This window comes from Neolamprologus brichardi, chromosome 5 (assembly GCF_056152115.1).
Source record: "Neolamprologus brichardi isolate AB-2024 chromosome 5, ASM5615211v1, whole genome shotgun sequence".
NCBI lineage: Eukaryota > Metazoa > Chordata > Actinopteri > Cichliformes > Cichlidae > Neolamprologus > Neolamprologus brichardi.
This window is the reverse complement of record NC_142108.1, coordinates 21,301,199-21,328,294: the sequence shown is the minus strand read 5'-3', so window position 1 is coordinate 21,328,294 and position 27,096 is coordinate 21,301,199. Positions and strand designations below refer to the sequence as shown.

The 27,096-nt window shown below is 41.3% G+C and overlaps 1 protein-coding gene across 5 annotated transcripts in view; it reads right to left on the bottom strand.

Annotated features, from left to right (window-relative positions):
* flnba (filamin B a) overlaps nucleotides 1-27,096 on the bottom strand; it is a 64,604-nt gene that overhangs the window by 25,945 nt on the left and 11,563 nt on the right. For 3 of the 5 annotated variants that reach the window (XM_087840874.1, XM_035904352.2, XM_006783047.3), the window contains exons 2-15: nucleotides 10,297-10,406; nucleotides 10,051-10,186; nucleotides 9,545-9,642; nucleotides 7,119-7,266; nucleotides 6,199-6,317; nucleotides 5,841-5,915; nucleotides 5,006-5,168; nucleotides 4,694-4,894; nucleotides 4,457-4,594; nucleotides 3,717-3,843; nucleotides 2,468-2,604; nucleotides 1,970-2,163; nucleotides 1,756-1,869; nucleotides 789-932 (exon numbers count right to left, since the gene is read on the bottom strand). In XM_087840874.1, coding sequence (XP_087697000.1) covers nucleotides 789-932; nucleotides 1,756-1,869; nucleotides 1,970-2,163; nucleotides 2,468-2,604; nucleotides 3,717-3,843; nucleotides 4,457-4,594; nucleotides 4,694-4,894; nucleotides 5,006-5,168; nucleotides 5,841-5,915; nucleotides 6,199-6,317; nucleotides 7,119-7,266; nucleotides 9,545-9,642; nucleotides 10,051-10,186; nucleotides 10,297-10,406 — 1,904 coding nt within the window. Of the gene's footprint in view, nucleotides 1-788; nucleotides 933-1,755; nucleotides 1,870-1,969; nucleotides 2,164-2,467; nucleotides 2,605-3,716; nucleotides 3,844-4,456; nucleotides 4,895-5,005; nucleotides 5,169-5,840; nucleotides 5,916-6,198; nucleotides 6,318-7,118; nucleotides 7,267-9,544; nucleotides 9,643-10,050; nucleotides 10,187-10,296; nucleotides 10,407-27,096 lie in introns of all 5 variants that reach the window. The other 2 variants (XM_035904347.2, XM_006783046.3) reach the window with 1 other exon arrangement.

Below are 27,096 nucleotides of genomic sequence, written 5' to 3'. Positions count from 1 at the left end.
AAAAATGCATGGACAGTGGTTACAGTGCAGAAGACTGGTTAGTGTCTTGTGGTTACATCATATTACTAGAGTCTACATAACAAGTTTTAAGATTAGTGGTTTTAAGTGAGAATGTGAAGGACAAACACTGTTACAGTGAAAACAGTACTATGATGGAGTTCATTAGAACAGTGTAAACTACAACAATTGAAAAATCAAAAACACTTCAGCTTCTAAATTTTTGATCAGACACAGGATATTGATTCCTTCCTCTAACAACCATCTGTTGATGATTGCGACGCTTTACAGATACATGCTGAGAGAAAGGTTTGTTCCCTTGACGAAGAAAACAAACTCACTAACCCAAACTACAGATATCCTCCCACGTCCACCGAACACATTTATGAAGGTATATTGATTACATTTACATTCAAGTATCTGGTGATGAGCAATCTACTGAGTTACAGACTTATCCATGCACCTCAGTTTACCATTTCTTCATGTGAAGTGTTTAATTCTCATAATATTTAAAGTTTTTCTTAATTTTTTGTTGTACGACGAACCTCTGTCCACCTAAACTAAGAGGTGTACCTCTCCTCGATAGATGTAGTTATGATAATCAGAGGCCTCTTCGTTTTGCGGCTCTCATCTGTACTCTTTACCTTCAGCTCTGACTGAACAACTTCTACTCTCTCTGTCTTAATTAAATGCTCCGACTGAACAACCTTGATGCTTTCTGCCATGGCAAGATGCTCAGATTTGGGCAGGGAATTATCATTTCCTGTAGTAACGGGGTTCTGGCTGCTTACCCTGAAAGGGCTTTTGGGGATGCCGACTCCGGCCCAGGACACAGCCACGGTGTGCTTGAGAGAGGAGGTGGGTGTGTAGGAGCAGCTATACAGTCCATCACCTTTGCTTCTCATCTTGACCTCCACAGGAAGTCCCTCTGCGTCCTGACAAACAAATAGGAAGACAGTTAATCAACAGGACAAAGATGGGTACAAAAAATATATTTGAATGAATTAAATGGTATCGTTTTCTCTTGTTATAATGGGAACTCTTCTGGTTAAAGCTTCTTTAATTGAAGGATTTGTTATGAAACCATAGGTAACATAGTTCAATCACATGACAGACAACAGCACCAGAAACTAAGCAGACAGACAAACTTGACAACCACACCAAGCGAAAGCACATTTCATCCATTTGTTCATTCATTTCCTAGCAGTCTATTCAGCAGGGCAAAGCAGACTCCCACCACCATCTTCAGGGTGACACCGAAGCAGTCCCAAAGCAGCAAGTCTTCCCTGGGTCCTGGGTCTGATCTCAGGGTTTCACACTCAAAACACCACATTGAAATAACAGCTTCAAAAACTGGGTCACCCCATGGCTAAGCAGTTTGAGTGGCAAATGGTCAAAAATGTCTTAAGCATAGCACATTTAACTGGACTCACACACTTTGCATGCAACCTGTAAACTTTGATTTAGTTCATCTACATGTAGCTCATAAACCAACATGAACTTCACCATATGATCAAACTATGAGGAACTGGATGCAAAAATGAATTCCACACGTTTATTCCCACAGTCATGTTTGCAGAACACATTTTTAAATGTTTGGAAACTTTCTTACAGTAATTTAAAAAAAAAAAAAACTTAAAGGTGAACAAATATTAAGCTAATCTTTGTTTATAATGGTAGGCATTATTGCAAAATAACAATAATAATAATATTAATAATATATCCCTAAAAGTTTGGGGCAGGATTTCTGCTTCTGACCTGAGCTGTGATGTTCAGAGGTCCTTTCCCAGCATGCTCAGCGTTCACAGTGAACTCGGCAGGCTGATTGACGACACAGCCGCTCTTCTCAAGCCCCGGCCCGTAAGCCTGGACCTGCAAACGCAAAACAAAAGACATTCCTCCAACTTAAGTGTTCATTGTTCAATTAAAAACACCTGAACATGTGCTCTTGTTTGTTCAGAGTCTCATTGACCTTATCTGGGAAGCTAGTGTTGTTATCAGGGATGATGAAGGCCATGAAGGGGCTGTGTTCGATGTCCTCTTCATCACAGGTCACATGGACGGCATACTCGCCGGGTTCTGTTGGCCAGTAACGAACGTCACATGACCCATCATTTTGGTCCTCGCACTCGATTTTGGCCTGTGAAGGTCCCTCGATGGCAAAACCTGAAGACACAGCAGATTAGATTAAGTTAGTGAGGGTGTAAAGAACTGCAGGTTGGATACATTTAGTGGTAACATTTCAGGCTCAAAATTGCAAGCCTTACTAAAGCGGCAACATCCATCTTTTATATCTAGCGTATGATTTTTAACCCCTTCACCTTTTTTTTTAAAGCCCAATCCCCCTTCGGGAGAAGGTTTATGGATGTAGTGAAGGAAATTATGATTGATGAAAAGATTTGATGTCTTCTGCTGGTTCAGCAGCAGCTTGATAAATACAGGTGAACCTGAACCAGGTGTGATCACTCACCCAACACTCCCACATCAGTGCCAATGGACTCCACTACAAAGGTGGCAGGTTTACCCACAATGCCTCCTTCCAAACCTGGACCCCAGGCCCTGATCTGCTGAGGCCCCGCCTGCTGACCAACTGTTACTTCAAATGGACTGGAGAGGGAAGAAAAAAAAAAAAAAAAAAAAAAAAAAAAAATCAGATCACAGTGTGCTGCCGTTTTGGTAATGTCACAACATATGCATAAAAACAGCATGGTGTGTGTGTGTGTGCGTCTAAATACCGCTACACAGTTTGAAATCACCCGAAAGACTGTCAACAAACAAGCCAACCACAGTGCCCCACAGGACTGAAACCCAACACTGCAGTTACAGTGTGTGTGCACACAGTCTGCAGTTCATGTCTGTTGCTCTCCAAATAAACCTGCGTGTGCGGATTTACAGTTTTAAATGTTCCACTTTTCCAGTTTTGTCTCTTAGCCTTTTGAAACTTATGCCCACCAATGGCACAAACCATGACTATGCTTACTGGGCCAAAGATGTCACTACAAAAAAACAACAACAATGTACATCTATATACTTTTGAGCATCAATCTTAAATTAAAGGGCAGGCAGACATCACTTCAGTAGAAAATTCCAAAACTGGGAGTTTTAAACTGAAATAATGAATAAAAGCACTGCAGTACAGAGGCATTACGTGAAGGCTGAGGTCACCGGACTACCTATGGCTGGGAGTTTTGCCTCTCGGCTCATCCATCTTCTCCACATCTGGACTTACAGACACTGGTGAGATTCAAGATCAGCTATAGTTTATATTCCTTATATAAAGGAGTTTCTTCCTCTGAGCTTAGTTTAGCGAGCTAATGGTGAGTGCCGGATGAAACAAAACAGAAACCTGTTAAAGGGGTTCTCAACTCCCCTGCCCCAAAGATGTGAAGGCTGAGGGAAATTTCTGACCTGTTGTGACCTGTGAAGAGGTCTAGATTTTAAGACTGAACCACACACAGAGTTCAGTTTTATCCCTCAGATTCATGTACATCTTCTGATATATGTTCTTTGCTCCTCAGAAACCCTACACCATTACTAATATTCACACAAGGAAAGAGGGAAGAAAAAGAAAGAAAAGCAATCTGCTTCACAGAGAGGTGACAAAAAGAAAACGAGGTCTTGAACATGAGATCTCCTGAGGCCCCAGGAGACCCAGTCATTCAGATTAGATGAGGTAATGTGCTGAGGTAATGCCGTGAAACACGCAGCATACAGCTCACCTCTTTGGGATGTGCTGACCTCCCCAGGTGATGGAGACGATGTATTTCCCAGGACTGCTGGGGTGATACTCGAAGGAGAACACCCCATCCTGACTGGAGAGCTGCTTCACTGGCTCCTCGACGCCCTCTAAAACCACACGCAAACAGATAATGTGATATGTCTGCACATCGTGGAACGGGACAGACTTGTGTGCTGTAATATGAGGCTATATAAATAAAACCGAGTGAGTAACAAGCTTTTAAATCAGAGTTGAAATAGCAATGTGACATTTTGGAAAGCAAACATCCAGAAACATACAATGGAAACTGAGCCGGTGAATACAACATGAAGTTATTTGTCTCTAAAGTCACAGACAAAAAAAGAAGAAGTCAGATCTATGTGGCGTAATGAGGACTGCAGTACTCCACAAACTGAGGCCTGATTCAAACATTTCCTATACTGTTTTCTATCCTTCCAATCTTGACTTGACAGTAAATTACAACATGTCATCTCATCTGGTTCTTATGTGTGATTAAGACCAGACTACCAGCACTCAGAGTTCATCCTCCAACAGAGAAAGCATTAAAGTCCTGACCACACCAGGGGGCTTCATGGTGTGAAGTCACTAAACAGAAGATGGACAAAAACTGCAGTGTCTGTATGAAACTGGGCCAATGCGATTCTGAAGTTGGTTCTTTGTTATTAGGTCTGAGCTTGTTTCACTTCTCTTAAAAGCTTCTAAGATATTAACCGCACTCACTCGGTCCTTTGACTGTCACTTTCAGTTCTCCACTGCCAGCGTTCCTGGTGTCCACCTTGATATCACCGACCTGTTTGACCCTCAAACCTGACGGCTGGAGACCTCGACCTGTCGCCCTGCACGCTCCCGGCATGCAGGCTGCCAGTGAATGAGACGGCACAAGTAAACAGGTGATGACTCTTTCATTTAAAGGATTTAAGCTGTGCAATAGATAAATGGGAAAAAAAATGTACTCACCGGGGCCCACGTCTACACTGAAGGGGCTCTTTGGGATTCCAACGCCTCCGAAGGTGACTGTGATTGTGTGCGGTCCACCCTGCGTGGGTCGGTAAGTGCAGCGGTACACGCTGTCGCCTTTATCCTCCATCATCACCTCCACAGTGTTCTGCCGGCCCTGAGGATCTTTGATCATGGCTGTCACGTCTCCTGTACCGGCACCTACAGTGACGATTTTTTTAATATCAATGTTGATCTCCATAAAATCAACACCTCTGTATGTAGAAACATTTTAAAGAGTGATTTTTTCTTCTTGTGTCCGACTGCTCTTACCTGCAGTGTAGATGTCAAAGTAAGTTGGTTTGTTGGCGATGTTGCCCACAGGTTCGACTCCCGGGCCTTTCACTGTGACTTTGGAAGCATCTCCAAGCGCTTTATCCACATTCACCTCAAAGGGACTTTTGGGAATCTCTTGGCCCGCAAACAACACAGTGACCTGGAACAATTTAAAAGTAAATTATCTAGATTCAGCTTAAAATTTTAATTAAAATAATAATAATCAATAACAATATCAAAAACAACTCTGATGTAATTTTAAAACTCTTTTCATTACACAGCAATGAGATAAAAAAAAAAACTGGCATTAATAAATTTTTCCAATAAATCCAAATTTAAAAAAAAAAAAAAACAAAACTATTTTTACTGGTACTGCATTTTCCAATGAAATGGAATACAACTGTATAAATATGTATAAATTTTTTTTTAAAGGTTAATTTCTTAATAAGAAATACATCGAACAAGAAATCTTCACTACAGTAAAAAAAAGTCCATGTTTTTCTGGACTTCTTCACTCAGTCTGAGTCGTAGAATAGAAAAACTTGACGTGGTGAAAATGAACACTTTCTAGGTAGGTGACAGTGTTTTCTAATTCCAAAGATTTGACTAATACACTGCTTTTATCTGCTGGTCATTTATCTGTTGTTGAAACATAAGCAAATTAGCGTATTACACAAGTTATAATTCCTAATTAAACATCTGCTGAGAGGAACAATAACCTTTAGGTTTTGGTTTTTTTTAAATAAATACTTGCCCCACGATACACAGAAAGTGGGTTTCTTCTGTCCTCATTCAATTATAATAACGTGTTCACAGTCAAAACAAAGCCTACCTGGTGGGCTCCCATGACCTGAGGAATGTAGGTGACGCTGTACGTCTTCTTGCCCTCGTTAAGCTCCGCATTCAGCTGATCAACACAAATGCAAGTGGATGTCATGCAAGTTTGAGGTAGTTAAAAGGGGGACCAATTATTAAAAGGAAGTAAAAGCATAAAGTACACACACAGGTCCATGAGTTTAGCGTTTGTGAAGTTAAACAGCTATAAACACAATTTCACTATTTTTTATTCTCCCTAAACTTTGGCTCTAGGTTGCCCAGCATGGTCCAAGAACAAAAATGCATATCAATAAAGCAAAATATGTTTATGCCTGTCATTAGATGCTACTCTATAATGCGGAGGTGGATTTTACCTCCTCTCTTGTGCCGTCTGGATGATCCAGGTAGACCGTGACCTGCCCCTGACCCGCGCTGAATGTGTCCACTGTGAAGACAGCAGGTCGCAGCACTCTGTTTCCTGTGGGCTCGATACCTGCAGAGGACGACGGTCAATTCAGGAACTTTAGAGATCAACATGCGGCAGATTTAATCCCAATCAAAACCTTCTGCACACATATTTGAACCACAAACACACATAGGATGGATTTACAGTGACATGAGTGATTAAGGGTTCTTCTATGTGCACCGTTTGATTTATAGAGTCCAGCATCAGATTCCATAATGAGTGGGTGTAAATTTACTAATCTGGATGTATTGTGTTTTAATTGAATTTCACGTTTTGTCACAAACGGGTCTCCTTACTTTTCCCTTTCAAATTGTCGTTATTAGCATGCTCTCTCGCTAGTTCATCTCTGACAACAGATTAAAAGCTCAGCTGAAAGCATTCGAATACTGCAATTTTCAAATTCTAGACAAGAATCCTGTGAGGGAGCAGCTGCTGCAGCACACACAGACTGCTCCTGATATAATTATTCATTTTATTATTTCATAAATATTTAAATCTTTTGTCCTTTTGTTTTTCTAGCACAAGCAGTCAGTCTGTAGCTGCTGTGGGTGCGTTGGTGTCTGTGTTGCCTTGTTATTAATTTCCTGGTATTTCCTCCTCACTTACAGTCCAAGTTAAAGAACAAATGTTGACCTCACCACCTTGTGTTTGTGTGGATCAGATGTGAGTGCAGCCCATTGTTTAGATTATAGCTGCTTGTTTCCTCGCAGCGTGTCAAGTGCTCAAACACAGTGAGAAAAACAAATTACTGAATCGGTAACCAGATGAACTCGAGTGTTTTCAGAAGTGTTAAAATCTTTATTTTGTGTTGCAAGTTTGTGCGCGTACCCGGTCCGTATGCGCGGGCCTTCTTGGGGTTGAGTTTGGGTTTGAGTGGAGCTCCGGGCTTCAGTTTGGCTTTGGGGAACTGGGACAGGTAGGTCATCACCGACTGTTCGTCCGCACTGGGGTCGATGATTTCCTCTGGAGCGATCACCTGCAATTGCACAAACCGTTTACAGCTGATCCAAAATAAATAAACCCAACTGTCCCTAGAAGTCAGAACTTGGCTCTCAGTGTGAAGGCAGCTTTCCCTGAGCACTCTGGTTTGGTAAACAGGAAAGCAGAGTCTCTGAGAGTGTGTTTTTATTTCTACCACCACACATCTCACATTAACATCTCCTGTTCTGTTTAGTTCTTGAGGATGTCATTCACATGTGGTTATCTGATGATGACTAACAGAATTTGTTTGTTTTTTTTTCCTGCTCAGACACAAGACTTGCATTAAAAGCTGAGAAACTCTGCACCATCTTCATAATTATGGCAATTTAACTGAAATAAACAAAATGAACTACATTTTTTGATATTTCCTATCGCAAGATAAACAGATACACATAACTCTGGCAGATTGCCATTTCCACGTTAATCTGCAGTCATCTCTACATGATATGGTAGCTTCAGGATACAATCTTTTACCAAGTAATCAGTCAGAATCTGAAACTGCGCAACAACCACAAAGGCAGTCAAACTAGATACAAGGGAAAAAAGCTAATAGACGAACATGTGATAGTCGAACGAGATTTTGACAAGGCGACAATCTGTTGTTGGTTTCACATTTCCTTCCAATTACAAACCATTTATGCACCAGAGCAGTAATGAGATCCAATGCTGGCGCTGCATGAGGAGATGTCACTTTTTTAACCCAAATTTATTGAGCTGGCTTCATTTCAGGCATCTCTACAGATGAGTCAAGTTCATTCACACCAAACTGGGAAAGCCATTTCCTTCTGCACCAGGCCTTGTTCATGAGGGCATTGTCATGTGGAAACAAGAAGGGGGGTGCGGGGGCTATACTGCACCAAGGTTTGATGCATGCTGTTAAAAATATAATGAAGCATTAATATTTCCTTTCATTGGAAGTAAGAGTCACTAACCTGGAAAATGGAGCTCATTGTTTGGATCGTGTGTGTAAACGGGGTGTACACACAGTGAATGCTGAATAAACACACACACACACAAACTGGTGGATGCATAAATTAAACATGGGCAATGTTTCAAGTAATGATGTCAGTGTGTAGAAGTAACCTCTGTCAAAACCTCAAGTTTCATGCTGTTTTTTTCTACTCTTGGATCTGTAAGATGTCATGAGGAAGAGGCAGACACCTGCAGCCAATCAGAAGAAGAGCACCAACATTATTATTTTGGACTGAATGATTCAAAGCTATTCTAGTAGCTTTAAAACAGATTAAGGAAAACTCAGCAGTTTTAGTGAGGAGTCAAGTTCATGGAAAATATCAACTCTGAGTGTTTATGGGGAAAATGTCCCAATGTTTAAAGTATGAAGCCTGAACTTTTGGTTCACAGGGGTTACTTTTACACCCCTTACATCATAATTTGAAACGCTGGTCTAATGGTGTTTGCTCACATTAAATATGCAACTACTTCATCTATCGAAATGCAAACAGACTACTTTGGTCTAATATTCTGGCTCAGTCGCTTCAGACACAGAAGCATTAGTGATGACTTCATTCACATCCACATTTCCACCTGAACTCTGACGCCATGCTTCTTTGTGTTTTCGTTTACTCTCTAAAGACTTCTGTTTGAGTGTCAGCTGACTGGAGGTGAAACAGGAAAAACACAAATCAAGCATCAACCATTTTCTTTCCTTAAGATTAAAAATGAGGCTGCAGAGAGAAGTATTTTGTTATCCTCAAACAAACATCTAAAACACCAAGTACCCACTTCCAAAAAGATGAAGACACTTTCCTAATCACTTCCTGTGAAGTTTCTTCATTACAGAAACGTTACAGCTGTTAAACTCTAGGCTTGCATTGCCTCAACCTCAGCCAAGCTTGTGTTGAAAAATTAAAAAAAAGCTTCCTGTGTTGCAGTAAAAATCAGGAAAATAATAATCTGATCATGTTCTTGACCTCTGACCTCTGACAGCAACTCACAGAACAGCAGATTCTGCCTTAATTGGGCTGCGTGACACAAATTGCATGGCGTTGTAAGAACTGCATCCATTATGATCTGCTTGTTTACACTAAAAGCCTCTCTTGCATTCCTCACACTTGGTTGCTAAAGCAAGCAAAGCGTTTGACTTGAAAAGCCAACTAAAGCTAGAGAAAAAAAGTGTAACAGTGAGTGTCTGAGGTGGAGGCAAAAATTCTAGCACTAAATGACGTCACCTGAATTTTTAATGTCACTGAAAATGCTTTAAAGGTTAATTTAAAGGTCAGAGCAGTGACGGCAAACAATGGAGGGAAACCAACCTGCGGGATGCCCAGCCAGTCATCAGCCAGCTGCATGGCTTCGGTGGCATTCTCCACTGGTCTGACTGGATCCCAGGTCTCCCAGTCTGGACACAGGCCTGCAAACAACAGAAATAAAACAAGTAGTTTACATAGAGTTGGGCTTGTATTAGCAACACTTACATGTTGTACACAATAAGGTAAAACTCAACATTATTCTTTGTTTAAAAAGTAATCTAAAAGACAGTGTTTATAATTCTGATGTTTTCAGTTTTTAGGAATCTCATTCATACAAACATGGAGCCTGGATTTCACTTCGATTTCACACACAGGGTAATTAAAAATACCAGTGTGGTTAAACTCCAAAGGAAACACATCCATGCTGTGAGAAAGCCACTCTTACAGGCTTACTGCATGTTGTCATCGGGCCAAATAGTTCCAGCTTCACCCAAAAATGCCATCTGACGATACAGTGTAATTAATTTTTGCTAATGAAGTCCTGCACAGCCTGGAACAACAAGGCGTACCTGGTGCACAGCTGTCCACCAGTGCTCCCAGTACTTTGCCGTCCCTCCAGTCCTGGCTGAAGTTGGTGATTGGCAGATCGGGGACTTTGTGTTGGATCCAGCCCAGCAGACGCTGCTTGGGTGTCTTTGACTCTGCCTGAATACAAAAGCACATTGCAGTTAGCAAGCTCCTGAAGAAGATAACTTTCCATTTACAGCCACAAAAACAAGTGATTTTTAAAAACCAAACCACGAGCTGGACATTACCTCTGCATCCTCGCCTTCCCAGACTGGCATGGAGATGGAGTAGTGTAGGATCAGAGTCCAGACCAGACCCAGGATCAGTTTCAGGTTCCCATCTACAATGGCTTTAGAGTCTGAAAGAAACAGGCAGACCTCCGGTCAGATTCAGATCAGTTATTTGCCCGTCCGTCACATCCCTCCGTTTGTCCTTTAATTAAATGTTTATTGGCTCATTTTTCCCCCTTTAGTGAGGTTTTGTGATTGTAATCCTGCTAACAAACTGTGCCAAAGTTATGGATGCAATTACAAGAACAAGTTACCACAGTGAGACTTGGATGGACTTAAAATTAACTGGAGAGGAAACAAATCATGATCCAGGAATTTCTGTAGGGATAATTTAACATCGTAAGCCGGGACACATTTAACCCCATCTTCACACAAATATCACACACTGATCTGGGTCCAGATCCAGATCCTACTGTCATTAACCTCCAACGACCAACATTCATATTTACAACGTGTCCCACTTTCCTCTTCTGGCCCCACACGACTGGATATTTCACACGGCATGCTGCAGAATTTATTTCACAGAACTGTGCAACACTGAGCTTAGCTGCAGATCTGAAATGCAAGCCAGCGACAAACCTGCTCCTGACTTTCTGTGGCTGTAAACCTTTTCACCTCACAGTCTGAACAGAGCGCTGCTGGGTAACATTTCACATCAACCAGACCTTACTGTACCAGCTGGTACCACACACAGCAACATGAGTTTATCTTCAGCTGCTGCACACAGAGTTCAGACCACAGCAGATAAAAATCATTTTATTCAGAGTCTCTCGTAACAGCAGCAAGTTGTTAAAGCAAGCGTGTGATATTTAAATGAAGGTTATATTTCAGTAAAAGGAACATGTTGGAGAAGACATGTTTATAATGGTGTATACATTTATAGTTAAAGCAAATGTAATTAATATTTTAAAAAGTACTGGACTAAACATCTTCAAAGAGTGTTTAATAGTTTGAGGTCAAACCTTTTGCCCGTCATACTTTCCAGCCTCTCAAAGAAAGCCATATTAGGGTAAAGCTCAGGCTTAGACTGCTCTAGAAACCGTTTCAGACTTTATCTTTGAGTACTGGATCTGTGTGATGTCACTGAGAGCCCCCATTCCTAATATGCTCATCTAATCCAGCTGCTGTTCAACTCTTCTGTTTGAGAGGTGATGTTGGCTTAGATGGAGAGAAAAAACAAAAACAAACAAACAACCAAAACATTTTGTTTCAGACTGAAGATGAACCGATATTGATAAAGATCATTTTGACTCATACAAAGCCAATAGCAGAGATAATCAGAAAAAACTTGTTCTGAGTAAATGCTTATAATCCCATTAAAACATCTTCTGATATCAGGCTCTTTTGAAGCAGAGCTGCACGAGGCCGCAGTCTACCTCTGCGAAACGACTCGTTTCATTTTATCCACGCCTTATAAATGGCCTGTGTTGCCGTTTTAATGCGAGCTGTTGACACAGTCGCGACACAGCTTATATCTGCTAAACACGCCACCACAGAGTGTGGGAAATCCTGTGATCCACCCCGAGAAGCTTCAGCTCCGCTCCACCGCCAGCAGGACAGCTGTGGTCCCAACATGTTGCGACAGCTCAGGTTTAGGTGGAGCTTTGCAGAGCTGCCGCCTCGCCCAGTGACAACATTTGACTGTGTGTGTTGCGACATCCTGCTTTCTATATTTTTTTTTAATTATTATCTCCCTTTTGTGTCCTTTAGCCCTCTTTTCCTGTTTCTCATTGTTCAAACTACATTTGCTTTTCCTCTGTCCATCTCTCTCCCCACCTGCATGAATTATTAACATACAGCTTCATATCTCTGGTTTCTCCCTTTCTTCCCTTCTTCCCCACCCAGACTGTAATGCCACACCTTTAAGTATGTGTGTCACTACCAACTGCAAACACTTTGCCAGTGAACTTTACCCCCAACTCACATATCCACCCAGCTTACTAACTGTTTAATCACACCAGCTGTGACACTTTCTGCATTAAGAATTTGTGAGTAACTAAAAGTGTTACATCAATGCATGAGAAATGTATGAGTCACAGATCAAGACAATCCCTTTTTTCTCTCCCACAGCGAGCTTTTGCACAGCCCCTTAGCTTATGAAAGTTGCCATCTAAGCCAGCTTTTGTCTGATTGGCTGTCTCTGACAATTAGAAGGTTTTGTACAGAGGTGTGTACATGACCATATAATGACATCCCTACTTTATGATCAGATTCAGAGCAAAGACTAGAAATCAAACTGTCTGGATCAGAGGGACTTTTTAAAATTGTGCATGTTTCCTGTGTATATATGGAATCGTGACCATGTGTAACGCAACGATCCACTGAACATAACTCAAAGTCTGAACATAAACATTAAACTTTAGATTAAAATTGTATGTGAGACAACAGATGATAGAGTTTGATTTGTGCAAATGAGACAGAAAGCTACCAGACAAAAACTGTTCGAGTTTCTTGTGTACTGTGAGATAAAAACTACCACTTTTGTCAATGAGTCTGGTGAAGTGGAACAGCTTATCTTTTGTCAGAACCAGTTAAAAGAAAAGCCAACGAGGAACCTTGAATCCATCTCAAGGCCAACAGATAGCAATAGCTGTGGTTCCAAAAACACTTCTTTTCCTAAAGAAGGGCACTGAAAACCAGCTTCTACACCTCTGTAGTCATTTTCCTGCTCAATTTATGGGCTCACTACGTATTTTGGACCATACCAAATAAACAGTTTGTAATAATCTTCATACCTCATTTCAAACTGGAGGACTAGCTGTAGTATTAAACTCCACGCTCATTTTTAGGATGTAGGTTGGCTGAACCTCTGCTCTAACACTTCACAACATCAGGCTGGGAACTAAACACCGTGTGTGTGCCCTTGTCGACACAGTTTTGTGGGTAACGAGGCTATCACCATGGTACCCCCATTGTTCATATAAAGGTCGGGCGTAGCAGAAAGACTGGAGGGCTTGGGGGGTTTAAAAAGCAGCCAGTTAAAACGATGACGGAAGGAGCAGAGACAATAAACCCGAGGACCGTTTGTGGCATCTCCAGAGTTCAGCTCGTGTGAGTGCCACAGAGAGCAGGTTACAGACTGCTTTAACCGCTCTAATAATCTCCTGCATTGTTCCCTGCCGGTTCAAGTCTGAGCCCTCGTTTCCCTCCCTCGTGACAGACTCCAAAGGTAGCGCTGAGGAGCAGACATTACTCCAGCAGCCAGCTACAAGTCTTCAGCTAATATTTCAAAACAGCAAGAGAAACGTTTTAAAAACCCTGATGTAATGTTCTGGGTTTGGTCCAAAGAACAAAGCCATAAATACTCCGGCAGCCGCAGCTTGCCAACTGAAACGCACACCTGGGCAGGTAAAGTCAAATTTTCTAACACCAGTTCTTCATGTCAAGAAATGACTGAAGTTGTTAACTGTGGCAATGATTTGACTCCATCCAGCCCACAAACTAAGAAATATGAGTCATTTTGCACTGGTTTTCATACAATGGATAAAGAGATTATAGCAGGATCAAAACAGTTCTGCATGACCTGACCTACAAACCTGTATATCAGAGCCCATTTGGCCTTTTTATTATATCTGTACCAATCACACTCTATTAAAAGAGCCGACATTTTTAGGCTTGAAACTGGCCCCAAGACAGAAAACAAAAGCTGCACTCAAAAGAAACCCAAATTTAAATCTACAGCAGCATTATTTATTTTGGACCAAATTCAAACTTAAGACTTTGTTTTTTAAACAGATGTGACCGGTAATTCTGTGCATGTGGTTTATGTCCCAGTGACCAGCAAGTTCATTTAGATAGTTCTTCAATATAATGGAGCGTATAAACTGTTTTGTTTCTTTTTCAAGCTAGCTGCTGATATTTGAGACTCTTCTAGAACGACTGCCTTCTCTCCCATGCAAAGGTCCCGACTTTGGTGTCACATTATCTACAATCAAGACTGAAACTGCATGACTGCATTAAGTCATGGGAAATATTTTCTCTTCAGTCAAACCCACTTCTGTGATTATCTACAGTTTTAAGATTAACTTTTTTTTTTTTTAAACCCCTTAAACAATATTTTAAGTAGTAAATTGAACCCATCTCCCTTCTTGTACCGTCCCTTACACCATGTGCAGGTCAGGTGAGTGTTCACAGCTAACATGCCGTAACCATTAAAGGTTGACACAAGGTCTGCCTCAACTCCTGCGCCCCCAGCGATAAGAGACCACTGCAGTCGCCACCTCTTTTATTCTGAGATTCATCCATCCACAGCTCCATTCACAAAGTGGTTCACATTTAATACAGCCCGGATCTGCATCACATAAACAGTGTTTTTGCCTATCAGCAAGATGCTCTTCCTGCCCATACCTGCTGATTTGACCAGCTGCTATGGAGACAAAACAATATCAACACAACAAGGACAGGACTGGAGAAGCAAGTACTGGGATAGTTTGAGTTTGCATAAGGACAGACAAAGAAACGTGGAATTTTTTCCTTTTCATGAAGAGAAATAGAAAGCAAGAGAAAGAGTGTGAGATAGCATAAAGGTGAAGTGAACGGAACTAAATGCCTTTCTTATCTGTGAGTCAAACCTGGACTCTTACAGAAAGTTGCATAATGAGCCCTGAGAGCTTAAGCTAAACTAATCAACCTACTTGCTGACCTAGAACTCCAGAAAATCCTCATCTCACACCCAAGTTACAGACAGGATGGAGAAGTAAACAAAACGTTTACGCATGAGAGCCACAATCAAACCCTGAGATCTCTCCATAACTGATTCAGGTTTCCTAACAAAGTGATATGTGATGACCAAAGCTATCCCACCTCTACCTATAAAGCTCAGTGCCGGGTACAAGATAACAGGTAATTAAATGCAGGTATGGAGAAAAACAAAAAAACAAAAAACAAAACCATTACTACCAAGTCAATTTGGTTACATTTTTTGTCACCACACAAGTTCTGATCTATTTAAATGACTCTATACTCTTGACCAAGTTGTCTCCCTTCTGGGATTACAGCAAGTATTTAAGCTTTCATTCTCACATTTCGCATAATAAAATTTCTGACTTCCGGTGAAACAAGACTCATGTCTCTCAATACGAGTACAAACTCCATCATGCTGCTTTGGATAGCCTCAGCAACATCAATTCATTTACTGAAGAGGAGCTGTGTGTCCCAACTTCAATAATGGACAGTCCAGGATTAAAGTCATTCAATAGACAGGAAGAACTGGGCACTGTGTTCACTGATGGAGTGGAAAACCTAAATGCCGATACAGTTCAAATCCAGAGATTTCACTTTTCTCCCATTAGACTTTACATTTTACTGCTCTGTGTGGAGGCTTCAATGGGGCAAAGAACGGTCCCAACAGTTCTTCCAGTGTAACAGATCAGCTTGTCTGGGGTACTGATTCAATTTTCACTAAGCCTTTTAATAGAGTTTCCCCTTTGCCCATCTGCTGTGGTGAATTAAGGAATGTCAAAGATCACAAGCACAGATTTCCAGGACTGCTACAGTCCTGGAAATCTGAGACAACAGACATCTGAGAGGTGGCTGAAAAATGAGGAAACGTCCTACGATTAGACAAAAATCAGATACACCATGTCAAACAACGACCGTTGCACCATGGCAACCAATCAACAGTCCGATCAAAGAGTTTAACCGTCTAACAGATCATATTAAAATGTGGATAGCTTGTACATCTTAGTGTTCTTGCATGTTGTACTTAAACTAAACATTAAACCTCCACCCCCAGCATTTTAAGCCAACTTCTTTTAATGACTTCAGTTTAGGAGATATTCACACAGCTTCAAAGAGGTAGGACACATGATAGTTTCAATAAAACCATCAGTTTTAGGTCTACATAGGAAGCAGAGCATCCATTTTCTGATAATTCGCTTACAAAAATCACTACAATACGAGAACATAGTAGGTAAACTTAAGGGTCATATCACCACGTCGGACAGCTGACCACTCAAAACAAGTCATTTCATATGAAAAGTCACCTTATAGCTACATTGTGATACCAGGCTCATCCAGCTTTGTATAACTTAAATGCGCAGAGGTTGTTAAAATAAATAAAATTTGTTATAAGCAGAGGTCACTGCAGTTCACTTTCTTTGTAAGCATCTCGCCCTCAGAGGCACGGCTGCTGCACCGCTTACAACAGCTGTTCCTTTGCACGATGACTTGCAGACACACATGTTCAGCTTCCTACCCAATAATTTACCGCTCAACAGTAGAGAACAGTCTATGCCTGAAGCAGATCATCACACTGATCTCAGCCAACATGCAGCCAACCACACCCCACCTAAAACATTCACCTGGATGTCCAACACCGTAAGGACAGAACACTGAAACGGCCAATTCCTGTAAATATAATTTAAACCAAATCTTTTAAACCTGGGGCTCTTACAGGGTGACCTACAGGATGTCTGAGCAGTTTCCTGATGTTTTTGATCATTCAAGACAAGCTAAATTTTCAGTTTGAGTCAATTAAACCCTATTAGCCCACATTTTCACAACAGTCCTGATTCTTCCTTTGGCGGAAGTCTAAAATCTCTTCAGTTGGTGCCAACATGCACGAAGATGCACGAAAGCAGCAACGATTTTAACGATGTCATGCGGTGAGATAACGGCAGAAAATCAAGAGAAATAGCCTGAAGACCAGTGGAGGTGTTCAATTTCCTTTTCACCAACACACTGGCCTCAGAATTATAAACTCCAGCTTCAAACCATTTCAAACTTGTGCTTTGAGATTCACCACAGTAAACAACACGACAAAACTTGTTAACTAATTTTACCATTTCCACATTTCTTGCTGTGGTTAGAGGCCACATGCCTTTGACTGCTGTTAAATATTACGTTGGGTTTTACTTTGTGCTTCAGTAAGACAGAGGGGTGCTTTTGTGGCAAATGTCTGCCAACACCCAAGAAGAAATTGTTGGGAGTACTTTATTATCCAAATACTCAATCATACATTTGTTAATATAGTGTTTGGGGTTCCTCAATAGACTTGTTGAAATCAGTATTTCCAAAGAGCCGAAAGTCTCTAAATATCTTTCAGCATTAGTTGAATTAAACCTGACCCAGCCTGTGAGGGAGTGACTGAGGTTATTACAAGGGGCAAAAGTTTTTAAACAAGAAATACTAAAAAAAACCAAACAAACAAAACAAGAAATTAAGCTACAAGAGATTTTGATTTGAATACAATTTACAGTTCACTGCACAGCCTTAAAATCAGTTTAAGCCCTGATGCAAGCACTGATGTCCGTAATCTACCAATTAGGGTAGTAGCATTTAATCATGAAATCAACTAGCTGCATGCCTCTTTAGTCGAGGTACCCTTTGACCCGTCAAGTGCACAGACTGGTTTGCAGTAAATAAAACAAGTACAACTAAGATGTTAGCAGCTCCAACATGAGCTGTGCCAACCAGACACTGCGAGGACCCATGTTGAAAGTGAAGAGATCCAATATGTTTCAACACAGATTTTAAAAGGAAACATTTTTATGGCAGGTTGCAACATCAGCAAAAAGACAAAAAAAAGTAAATTTAGGTGGAAAAATAAATTTGAAATTTGGTGGCAAAAGTAAAGTTTGGGTGGAACTGGACAAAGGATACCTGCAGTGGTAAACAGGATGTGGAGCTACCGTGTGTGGTTTGACCTCTGCTGCACAGATTCCTGAGTGGTGAGATCATCAACTCCATCGCCCACCCCCCACCCATCCATCTACCCAGCCTGTAAATCACCCTCCACCCTGCTGAGGACCAATGGATGGTGGTAGAGGAACAAAAAGACACACACAGTATACATCTGAGCTTCAGTTTAAATTAACTATAAACACACACTCAGCAGGAAGCCTCTGCTGCTGTCAGATCGATTATTAACACATCATTCACACAACACACTGCCAGGAAACATGACACACGCAAACAAAGACACAAAGATGCATAACATTCCTCTGCGCTGAGAAACTGACGACACGTTCACATTCATTCACAGGGTTTGGTTTGGGGGTAGATGTGGTTGAAATCAGTGCTGCAATAATAGTTCCTGAGCAAGTACAAAAATGTGTGCAAATGTACATAAAATAGTCTTAAAGTTCTCATTGTAATGGAAACTAAAATGTTTTGCTAAACAAAGTCGTTTTAGGGGCTAAAGTTAAACCCAAACAAACTCCAATCACCACATCGTGGTGGTCAGCTGCAGTCACGATCCTGGAGCCACATCAATGACAATCCCACAGATGAACGTTTAAAGATTTTTGATTGTTTTATTGTAATCAAGCGCTGTTTGCAGAATAAAATAAAAATAGTTGGAACCACTTTCTCAAAAAAAAAAAAAAAAAAAAAAATGCATTAAAAATAAGCCTTTTTCTCCTCAGACATATCTACAAAGTAGCAGAGCTGAGTAAAACCTTTAGCAGATGTTTATAATAATTAGTTTTTAGGTCTCCAGTGGGGGTTTAATGAGCTTTAAAATGACTAGAAATCAGTTTTCAACTTCCACTGCTAAACATCAGGTCGGCGCTCCCAAACTGGGGCACCCATTGATGACATCACCGCATGATGCATTGGTGTAATAAGAGTGGCGCCTAATATGAGTCACATGAATCATGCACCAGCAGCTCAGAGGGGGTGATCCCAGCAACAAAATCCAGATTACAGGCAGAGAGAAGAAAGCAAGAGGCTTTTAATGTCTTTGATTGGGGTAATGAGCGGTGAGCAGGATACAGAGTCTGTGTCATTCTGTCTCTCTCTCAGTCTTTAATCTGGTTTTGGTTGGGCACAAACAGCTGCACAGACACAGATCAAAGACTAAAAGTTTGAATCCCTGTGAACGACTCTAGAACATGGGAGCAGAGTGAATGAACCAAATGATGAAAACTGGATAGCGTCCAGCGTCTGCAGGCAGTTTACCAAGCAGGAGAAATGCAAGAGCTTGTGCGCCACAAACAATAACAGGCCTAAAACTGAGCTTTGTGGGACACCGCAAGCATGATGTGCAACAGAGCAAACAAGTATGATATGGACAAAGAGCAGAAGAAATCTGAAGGTCAGAGGAGCCACAAGAGTGCTCACTAACCAGCGCAGAGCTGCCCTGTCATTAACACACAAACATCTGGCATGACGTCTGCATGCATAAACAAGACACACTGACAAACACACTGCAGCGTTTAGCCCTGCATGACCTCACCCTGCTGGTTCCCAGGCAATGATGTCATCACAACCAGACTTGCCATGTGGTGAGGAAGAAGAGGTTGATCGAGAAGAGAAAAAAAAGGAAGAGGGGAGAAAACTCGAAAAGTGTTAAAGTGGACATGCAGCCACAAGCTCGCACACAAAGACAAAAGCAGCTGCAGGTTCAAAAGCTTCTTGAAGCGTTTGACAAAACCCTCAGATGATGGTTGTGGAGGGGGAGGTTCGGACTATGTAACAAGTCTAAATATAAGAACGCACTTTTTCCACCTCGATGGATTACAGCTTCATCACAGAAAGACAGTGTGACAGAACTGGCGATTAACATCAATTAAAATAAAGTCAGTAACAAATGAGTCAGTTTAACTACCGAGTACACCAACAAAGTCCACTGGACAAACCTGTCATTACCTCATATGTATTAAATAACTTGAGACCATTTCTTGTCTTAAAATAAAATAAAAATAAAAAATAAAAAAAAAAAGCCCAGCCCAACATTACTCTACAGAAATGATCAACTTATTCACAGTTTCTGAAGTTAAGGCAGCCTAAAAACAGCCAAATCCTTTAAAACTGAGATAGGAAAATAACTAAAACCAGACTTGTTTAGTGACTGGATTGTTGTTGTTTTTTATATATATAGAAAAACAGGAGGAGGAGAAAGAAGAAGAAAAGGGGCAAAAGATTAAAAGATGAAGAAATGGAGTGAGTAAGAGGAGGAGCATTTGGGATATTTGCAGCTGAGCCAGGCTGCAGGAGGTTCACCGCAGTGATTATCAGTGAACAATCCTCAGTAAACCAACCCCCCACACCTCTCAAATTAAACCTAAAACTAAATCTAAAACACGCACTGAACTCCGTCTGCCTGCATGTGCGTCTGTGTTTTCAGACCCAGCAGTGTATCATCTTCCTGTCATTCTGATAGTCATCATTAACTAAATATTTGGCACACAGTGGCTGCGCTAAACTCTGCGTCATGTCTGCTGCCACTACACCCAGACAAAAGATCACACTTCCTGCATCAAAAACAGCTCCGCACCAATTCACAATGACACAGACAACATGACAATAGCTCCCCTTCATAAATGCATGATCAGCTGTGAGACAGTCCAGCGTCTGTGTGAGTGTGGGCCATTTTTCACCTCTCTGATGATACCGCAACATAATTTAAATCAGTTTCCATTGTTCCTGTTCACAAGTTTCATCGTTAGATATCTGAAAACACCCAAACAGTCAGCTGATAGGATAGCTGGACACGACGATCAAACCTTTATTGGGTTCAAGATACTGTGCCATGTTTTTGTTTTTCCTACATAGCGCCACTTAATCTACTGTAGCCACATCACTACAATACCCCAAAATAAAAAACTATCTGCACAGTTTCCTGTAAACTGAAATCCCTTTTTCAAATCATGTCTATTCAAAACAAACCAAAAGATTTCCACATGCACATGCAAGAGGTTTCAGTCAAAGAAACACATTGGGCACCTTCTTAAAGAGGTTTTAACCAGAGCTAAAGGGAGTTTGGGGTATTGTTATAAATCTTTCTTTACTATAAGTGAACAAAGTGTTGGTGATCAGCCCCAGAAGCTCACAGGAGTCACAAAAACCTGGAGTTCGTTTTCTGTCTGGGTACCCAGCCATCGTTCAGATCATCAGAAGCTCCGTCCACCTTTTATGTCACCATTGGAAGACTCCTGAAAGCAGCCAGATCAAGAGGCCAGTAGAGGAACTGCAGCTTAGTGCTTCCCACAATGGCTTCATTTTATTTTCCTCACAAAGGCACCAGTCTTTTGGAATCGGACTCGACAGGTGAGGAAGTGTGTGAACTTACCACCCATAGAGCCAAAATAGCCTTATTAGGGGGAAATAAAAAGCAAATATCCTTAAAAAGTCTGATTTTAGAGCGAGTGTTTGTCATTCGGTTCCATGCTGACAAATTTCCTTCAGTGCTAAATAAGATTAAAAGAACCCAATTAGAGGAGCATAAATAAGTAACAAGTCTCAACTGTGACAACTCCAATCAAAAACAGGTGAAACTGTAGTAAAACCTTTAAATGTTTGTGTTTGGTGGATTTCAGCTGACATGTGCTTCTTTAAAGCTTCTCAGTGCAAAAACTTTCAAGATTTTGCTGCATTTACAGCCGAAACAAACAAAGGTACTTTTCTGTGTGCAGAGAAGGGGTGAGCATGCGTGTAAGTCGATATCCCGGCCGCTCTCGTGTTACCTTTTCTGCAGCCACACTGAGGCCTGGGTCTCACACACATTAGCGTGGGAGGGAACGAAACGATAAACACCACAAACCCTTTATTTATGTGTATACATTAAACATCTTCAAGGTCGACATCAAATGCTACAACCGCACCGGGGGATCGTCCAATCAGAGCACGCTGCCTCACATGTTCTCAGACGCAGATTGCTGAAACTCGCCCTGGGGCCAGTTTTTTCTTTTTTCTTTTTTTTTTTTTTTTTAAATCCTCAGTTTGAGGAGATTTCAGTCACATCTGAATGAGACATTTGGCACACGGACAGCACATTTTAGCTTGGTGTGTTGTTGTGAGGCTACACTGGATTTTAGAAATGTCAGCACTTTATGTGTGTTGCATTATTACACTTGTTCTTTAACCTACTTAGTGCAAAGACACGGGGGGGAAAGGAAAAGCATCCTGTGAGAACACTGACATTTTTAGACAAGAGCCTTAAGTGCAACTCCTATAGTGCAGTTGACCCGTCAGACCTTTAGATACTTTGAGTTAATACGACATTTTTAACTCAAATTTTCACCACCAGGACAGTATTTTACTAGCACAGTTTTGTTTTCAGGGTGTGTGCTGCTGATATTTTACTTTCGTTATTTTTGTTTAGCCCTACCAACATTTTAACAAGAGGCTTTGCCTTTTCTTGGGTCAGTATCCCAGAGAATGAGTAATTTTTATAACATGATTGCTTCATACAGGCAGCTGTACAAACTCCCAGGACTCTGGTGAACCCATGCCAATAGTAACAAAAATAAATAAAACAATACTAATAATTGAATAGATGGACATTGAGCGGTTTTAAAATTTTAAAGAAGAAGAACTACGTACTAGGGGAAATCCTCATTATAGAAATGTTCTTATGACTCACTCTGATATAAAGAGCAGTTTTTAACTTCTTCAAATTTCTTTAACAGCTTTAGATAATTCACAACGATTTAAACCTTCTAGACTTAACAAAAACTACCTTTACCTCTTCAGACAAACCAAGATTACACCAGTGAGTAAACAGACAGTCTATACTTAGAAATTATTGCTTCTCAGCGAGGAGATGCGTAAGGTGGAGTTGAAGCTGCACCCCTTTGGATCAACAGTTTCAGCTGGCCTAAAGCCGAACAACTTTTCCCAGTAATTTTAGCATCAGACAAATGCTGTGATGCAATAAAATCATGACAGTTTTCTAAAGTTGTGCCACTTTCCCAACACAAGGATTTGAGCAAAATCATGCAGAGCTCCTCCAGTTAAGTCAGGAATAGAAAAAATAAAGCTCCAACTCTGAGAAACTTTGAGCGTTTCACAGAAAGTTACTTCTTCCAGTTTGCCACTTACACCATAACCTCACAATTTTAGACTAGACCACTAACACTGCAAAGAGTTTACATGGTCCAGAGTTACCCGGTCTCCACAATAACCTCAGTTCACAGGCTCTGAGGATGAAATGTATAATTAAACCCACCGAATGACGAGGAGGACTTGGGGAATGTGCTGGTGTTTTTCGCACTGGTGGTTTTTATAGTGTGTTAGCGCGAGCTTGCTCTGACAACGAAAACATGAAAGCAGTTTTGTCTTTCCCTACAAAAAGAGAGAGAAAAAAGGTGCTTTTTGTTCCAACACCTTGGGTCATGCTTCCTTAATTTCTCTAATGCCATCCTTCAAGGTTGAAGAACCAAAGAATAAAACACTGCAGATGTTATCCAGATTTATCTAGTTATGCTTCTTCTAGTTTTGGACTTATTGTATGTGACACATGCTGTGATCTGGTTGCAATTACTGATCTGGTTGCAGTTATTCTCAGTGATGATACACATCTCTACAGAGGCTGTAAACAAGGAGCTGAGGATGAGACTGCGGACTTGAAAACAACCTCATCTGGACGGCCCGTGTTTCTGCTCCTCTACATGCTGACACAGTTCAGTCAAGCCACAGTAGCAACATCTGCAGCGAAGAGGAGCGAAGGCTGGAGCCATAAATATGACACCGCCATGATGGCTTTTTGTCCTCCTGGAGGATGGAAACCAAGGAAGTGAAACAGATGAAGGAGCAAACAGGTTTCGGTAAGAGTGGAGCGATGAGGTTTCAGTGAGTGCAAACACGGCCAACTTAAACACTCCTCCGTCCAATGACTCAGACACAGGAACCCTCCGAGAATCCTAAAAGCTCCAGTTTCCAAAGGAAATGAAAACAAATCATGAACTCTGCACTTAATTATTATGTTTTAAGTGCTGTGCTCAACTAAAAATCCACTGCTGTTAAATTTAGTGCGAGTGTGAAACTGATTCTCTTAAAAAGAGCATTTAATTTTAGAAACTTGGTTCTGGAGACTGACGCTGGTTAGTCAGCCCAAACCAAGTTTCTGTGAGGTCACCTAAGAAGATGTTTGAAAGCAATCCTCATCCAATCAGCAGCTTACACGACTGATGTGGAAACTTAAAACCAGCACAGACCTTTGGTCATTAGGCTGATATAGTCTAATAACTGAAAAGTTGGGTTTTAATTTATCATTTGTAACTTTTATTTATTTTAAATGTAATGAGTGGATGTATACACCAAAGATCGATGGGCAGCTGTGGCTCAAAAGGTAGACCAGCTCATCACTAGATTCTTCAGGCAAGAATGCGCTGAACAGATGTTTGGATCACCCATTGAGTGATTGGGTATCCGAGACAACAGGCCTGATGCAAGGTCTTTGTCCTTCAGAGCACATCAAGGACGCAAACTGATATCCACCCACTTACATTTGAATGACAGTAGGATAGCTCGATACTGTATATGAATGCATTTAGAGAAAACTCGGCAGGTCTCCATTTCATCCACAACAGATTGAATGCATCTAATCCAAAACATTCAATACTGAACGTTGTCCCCAAGTGTATGAGGGGATAACGCTGAAGGAAACGATCAGCCAAAGACAAGCATTACCTGGTTTCTGTCACAGAACTTCTACCATCACATCTCATAAGAGTTCTTTCCTGAACACCCTGAAGAAAGTCTTCTGCTCCCATCAAATACTGTAATAATTTTACACCAGTTTTCTGATTTATACAAGTATCACATACATTTGTTCATTAAATGATCAGAAATGACAAGAAGAGGTGCGCATTTATTCAGATAAATTGTTTATACTTCTTTAATTGGATGCTACAAAAAAAGTGACTAAATATGTTCTGTAAGGTTGTGATTCCTGTGTGCTGCAACGTCACCTGCATTTCCTCACTTACAGAACAATCTCTGACCTTTCTCATGGTACCTGAACACATCATGAGGCATGCTCCTAATGCTCCAAGTTACGTGACACTTCCTGTTTATTAACACCCACACAAGTCCGCCACCCTCAGGTTACTTCGGCCAATCACCAGCTCTGTTTACTGAGGTTGCCATGACAAGTAGGAAGAATGCGTCTCACTGGCCCGACCTTGAGGCCTTTCTGCCAGTGTTATCAATCACTCCTCTGTGTGTGCGTTCAGCCCCCAACACCTCCGTCTTTGTCTCGATACCGACTGTTCTTCACAGTGATGAGACTCAACAACAATGTCACCAATTCAGTTTCTATGAAAGTGTTGCGCTTCGTTCTGGAGCCACTGAATAATTAACCTTAAGAAAGTCTGTCAGTGAGCCAAAACTCAGAGACAGACAGAGACAGACAGAGACAGACAGAGACAGACAGAGACAGACAGAGACAGACAGAGACAGACAGAGACAGACAGAGACAGGAGGATAAATGAGGATATTACAGTTTAAATTACTGTGAACTAATCAGAGTCAGGATGGTTGGGTACCAATGCTGCTGCACTGTTTTGGTTTGGTTTTTTGCAGTCATGTTTTCCTCATTAATCCAGGAAAACTAAGAAATCTCTGTTAGAGCCTTTCTATAAAGTCTCAGTGCCTCATCACGCCATCTTTCAACATTTAGATGGCAAAGCTGATAAGCAGCAGAAATATCGGCCAGTGGCATCAGTACATGCCATCTTAGTGAACCTAGTTTCAGTAGTAGTTGCTAGTGTTAGCTGATAACTTGACCCTCTTGTACAGGTATAGTCATTTCTGACTTTAAAAATAAATAAAAATTTTACAGCAGCCAAAACTCCAATGCCGACACCACAGTGGTCATGTCCACCCTTTGCATTAAGCATAAGGCTGATTCTCAGTTATTCAGGTCATGGTGATCTTAGGAGCTTAAAAAGAAAATACTTAATTAAGTCCAGTCACTTAAGTTCTAAAACCAAAAAAGGTGCAGAGTCCCATGTATTTACCCTAAGGTATGAACCCTACAGAGAAGGTCATTGACCCATTATTGATCATCTGCGTTATCACATCAGACAGTGTGGAAAAAGGTGGGCGTCATTACCACCAGAGGTTTCGGGTTAAACGAGTAGATATCCCACCCTATCACGTAAACTATTGAGGTGACCTGACACAAGGTGTGAGTTGGGGTTGAGATGCTTGGGAAGGGATCTCAAGTCTGCATTTGTAGGTGGCTGTGAGTTGGTGTTATTCAGGGGACAGAGACGGCTCGTTTCACTCGTCTTTCAAACCAACCGTCTCCTCAGTCCAAAGTGTGAATTCTGGCATCCACGAAAGAGTGACCTTTGTCCTTTAGATGTACAGCCGAGTTTGTCGAGATGATCTTTTCACACAGCTGCGTTTCTCCCATTAATGTACTCGTCAGTTTTGCTGGCATCAGGATTAAGATCAGATCCAGGCCAGCCTAAGATTATAAAAACCGCATGTAACATGACGAGCATGAATAAGCACGGAGCAACACAAGAGCAGATAAACCGTTTCAGAGTTTGTACTTCAGTGACTCGACTGACAGCCGTTTCTCTTATCTGTGTTTTGAGCTCTGATAAAAAGTTTAGAGTGGCAAACTAACAAACACAAAAATGAAAACAGAAATCAACACGTCAGAAACAGAACATCCAGAAATCTGTGTCAAAGCCTGAACTTTAAACCGAGACCTGGCAGACAGGAACCAAACATCTATCAGCTGTCAGAGTTCAACGAGGCCGTTGGACGTGGACTGTTGTTGATACACATCACCATAGCAACAAACGGCCAAAAGAGAAAGGGTGAACTCAAGAGTGTGAGAGTGTGTGCACGGTGAGGTTTCTGCTCCCAGAGAGGAGCAGCCAGCCAGCAGATTAGTTAATATCTCACCGAGGGAGGCAGCACTAAATGTGCTGAGAGCAGCCTGACGCTCGTCAGCAGATATGAAGATGACGCGCACAATAAATGGGCATCTTCATTATAGATTTATCTGTCAATTATTAGTCATGTTACAGGAGTGTCAAATCCATTTAGTACAAAGTCAAGACTCAGAATCAA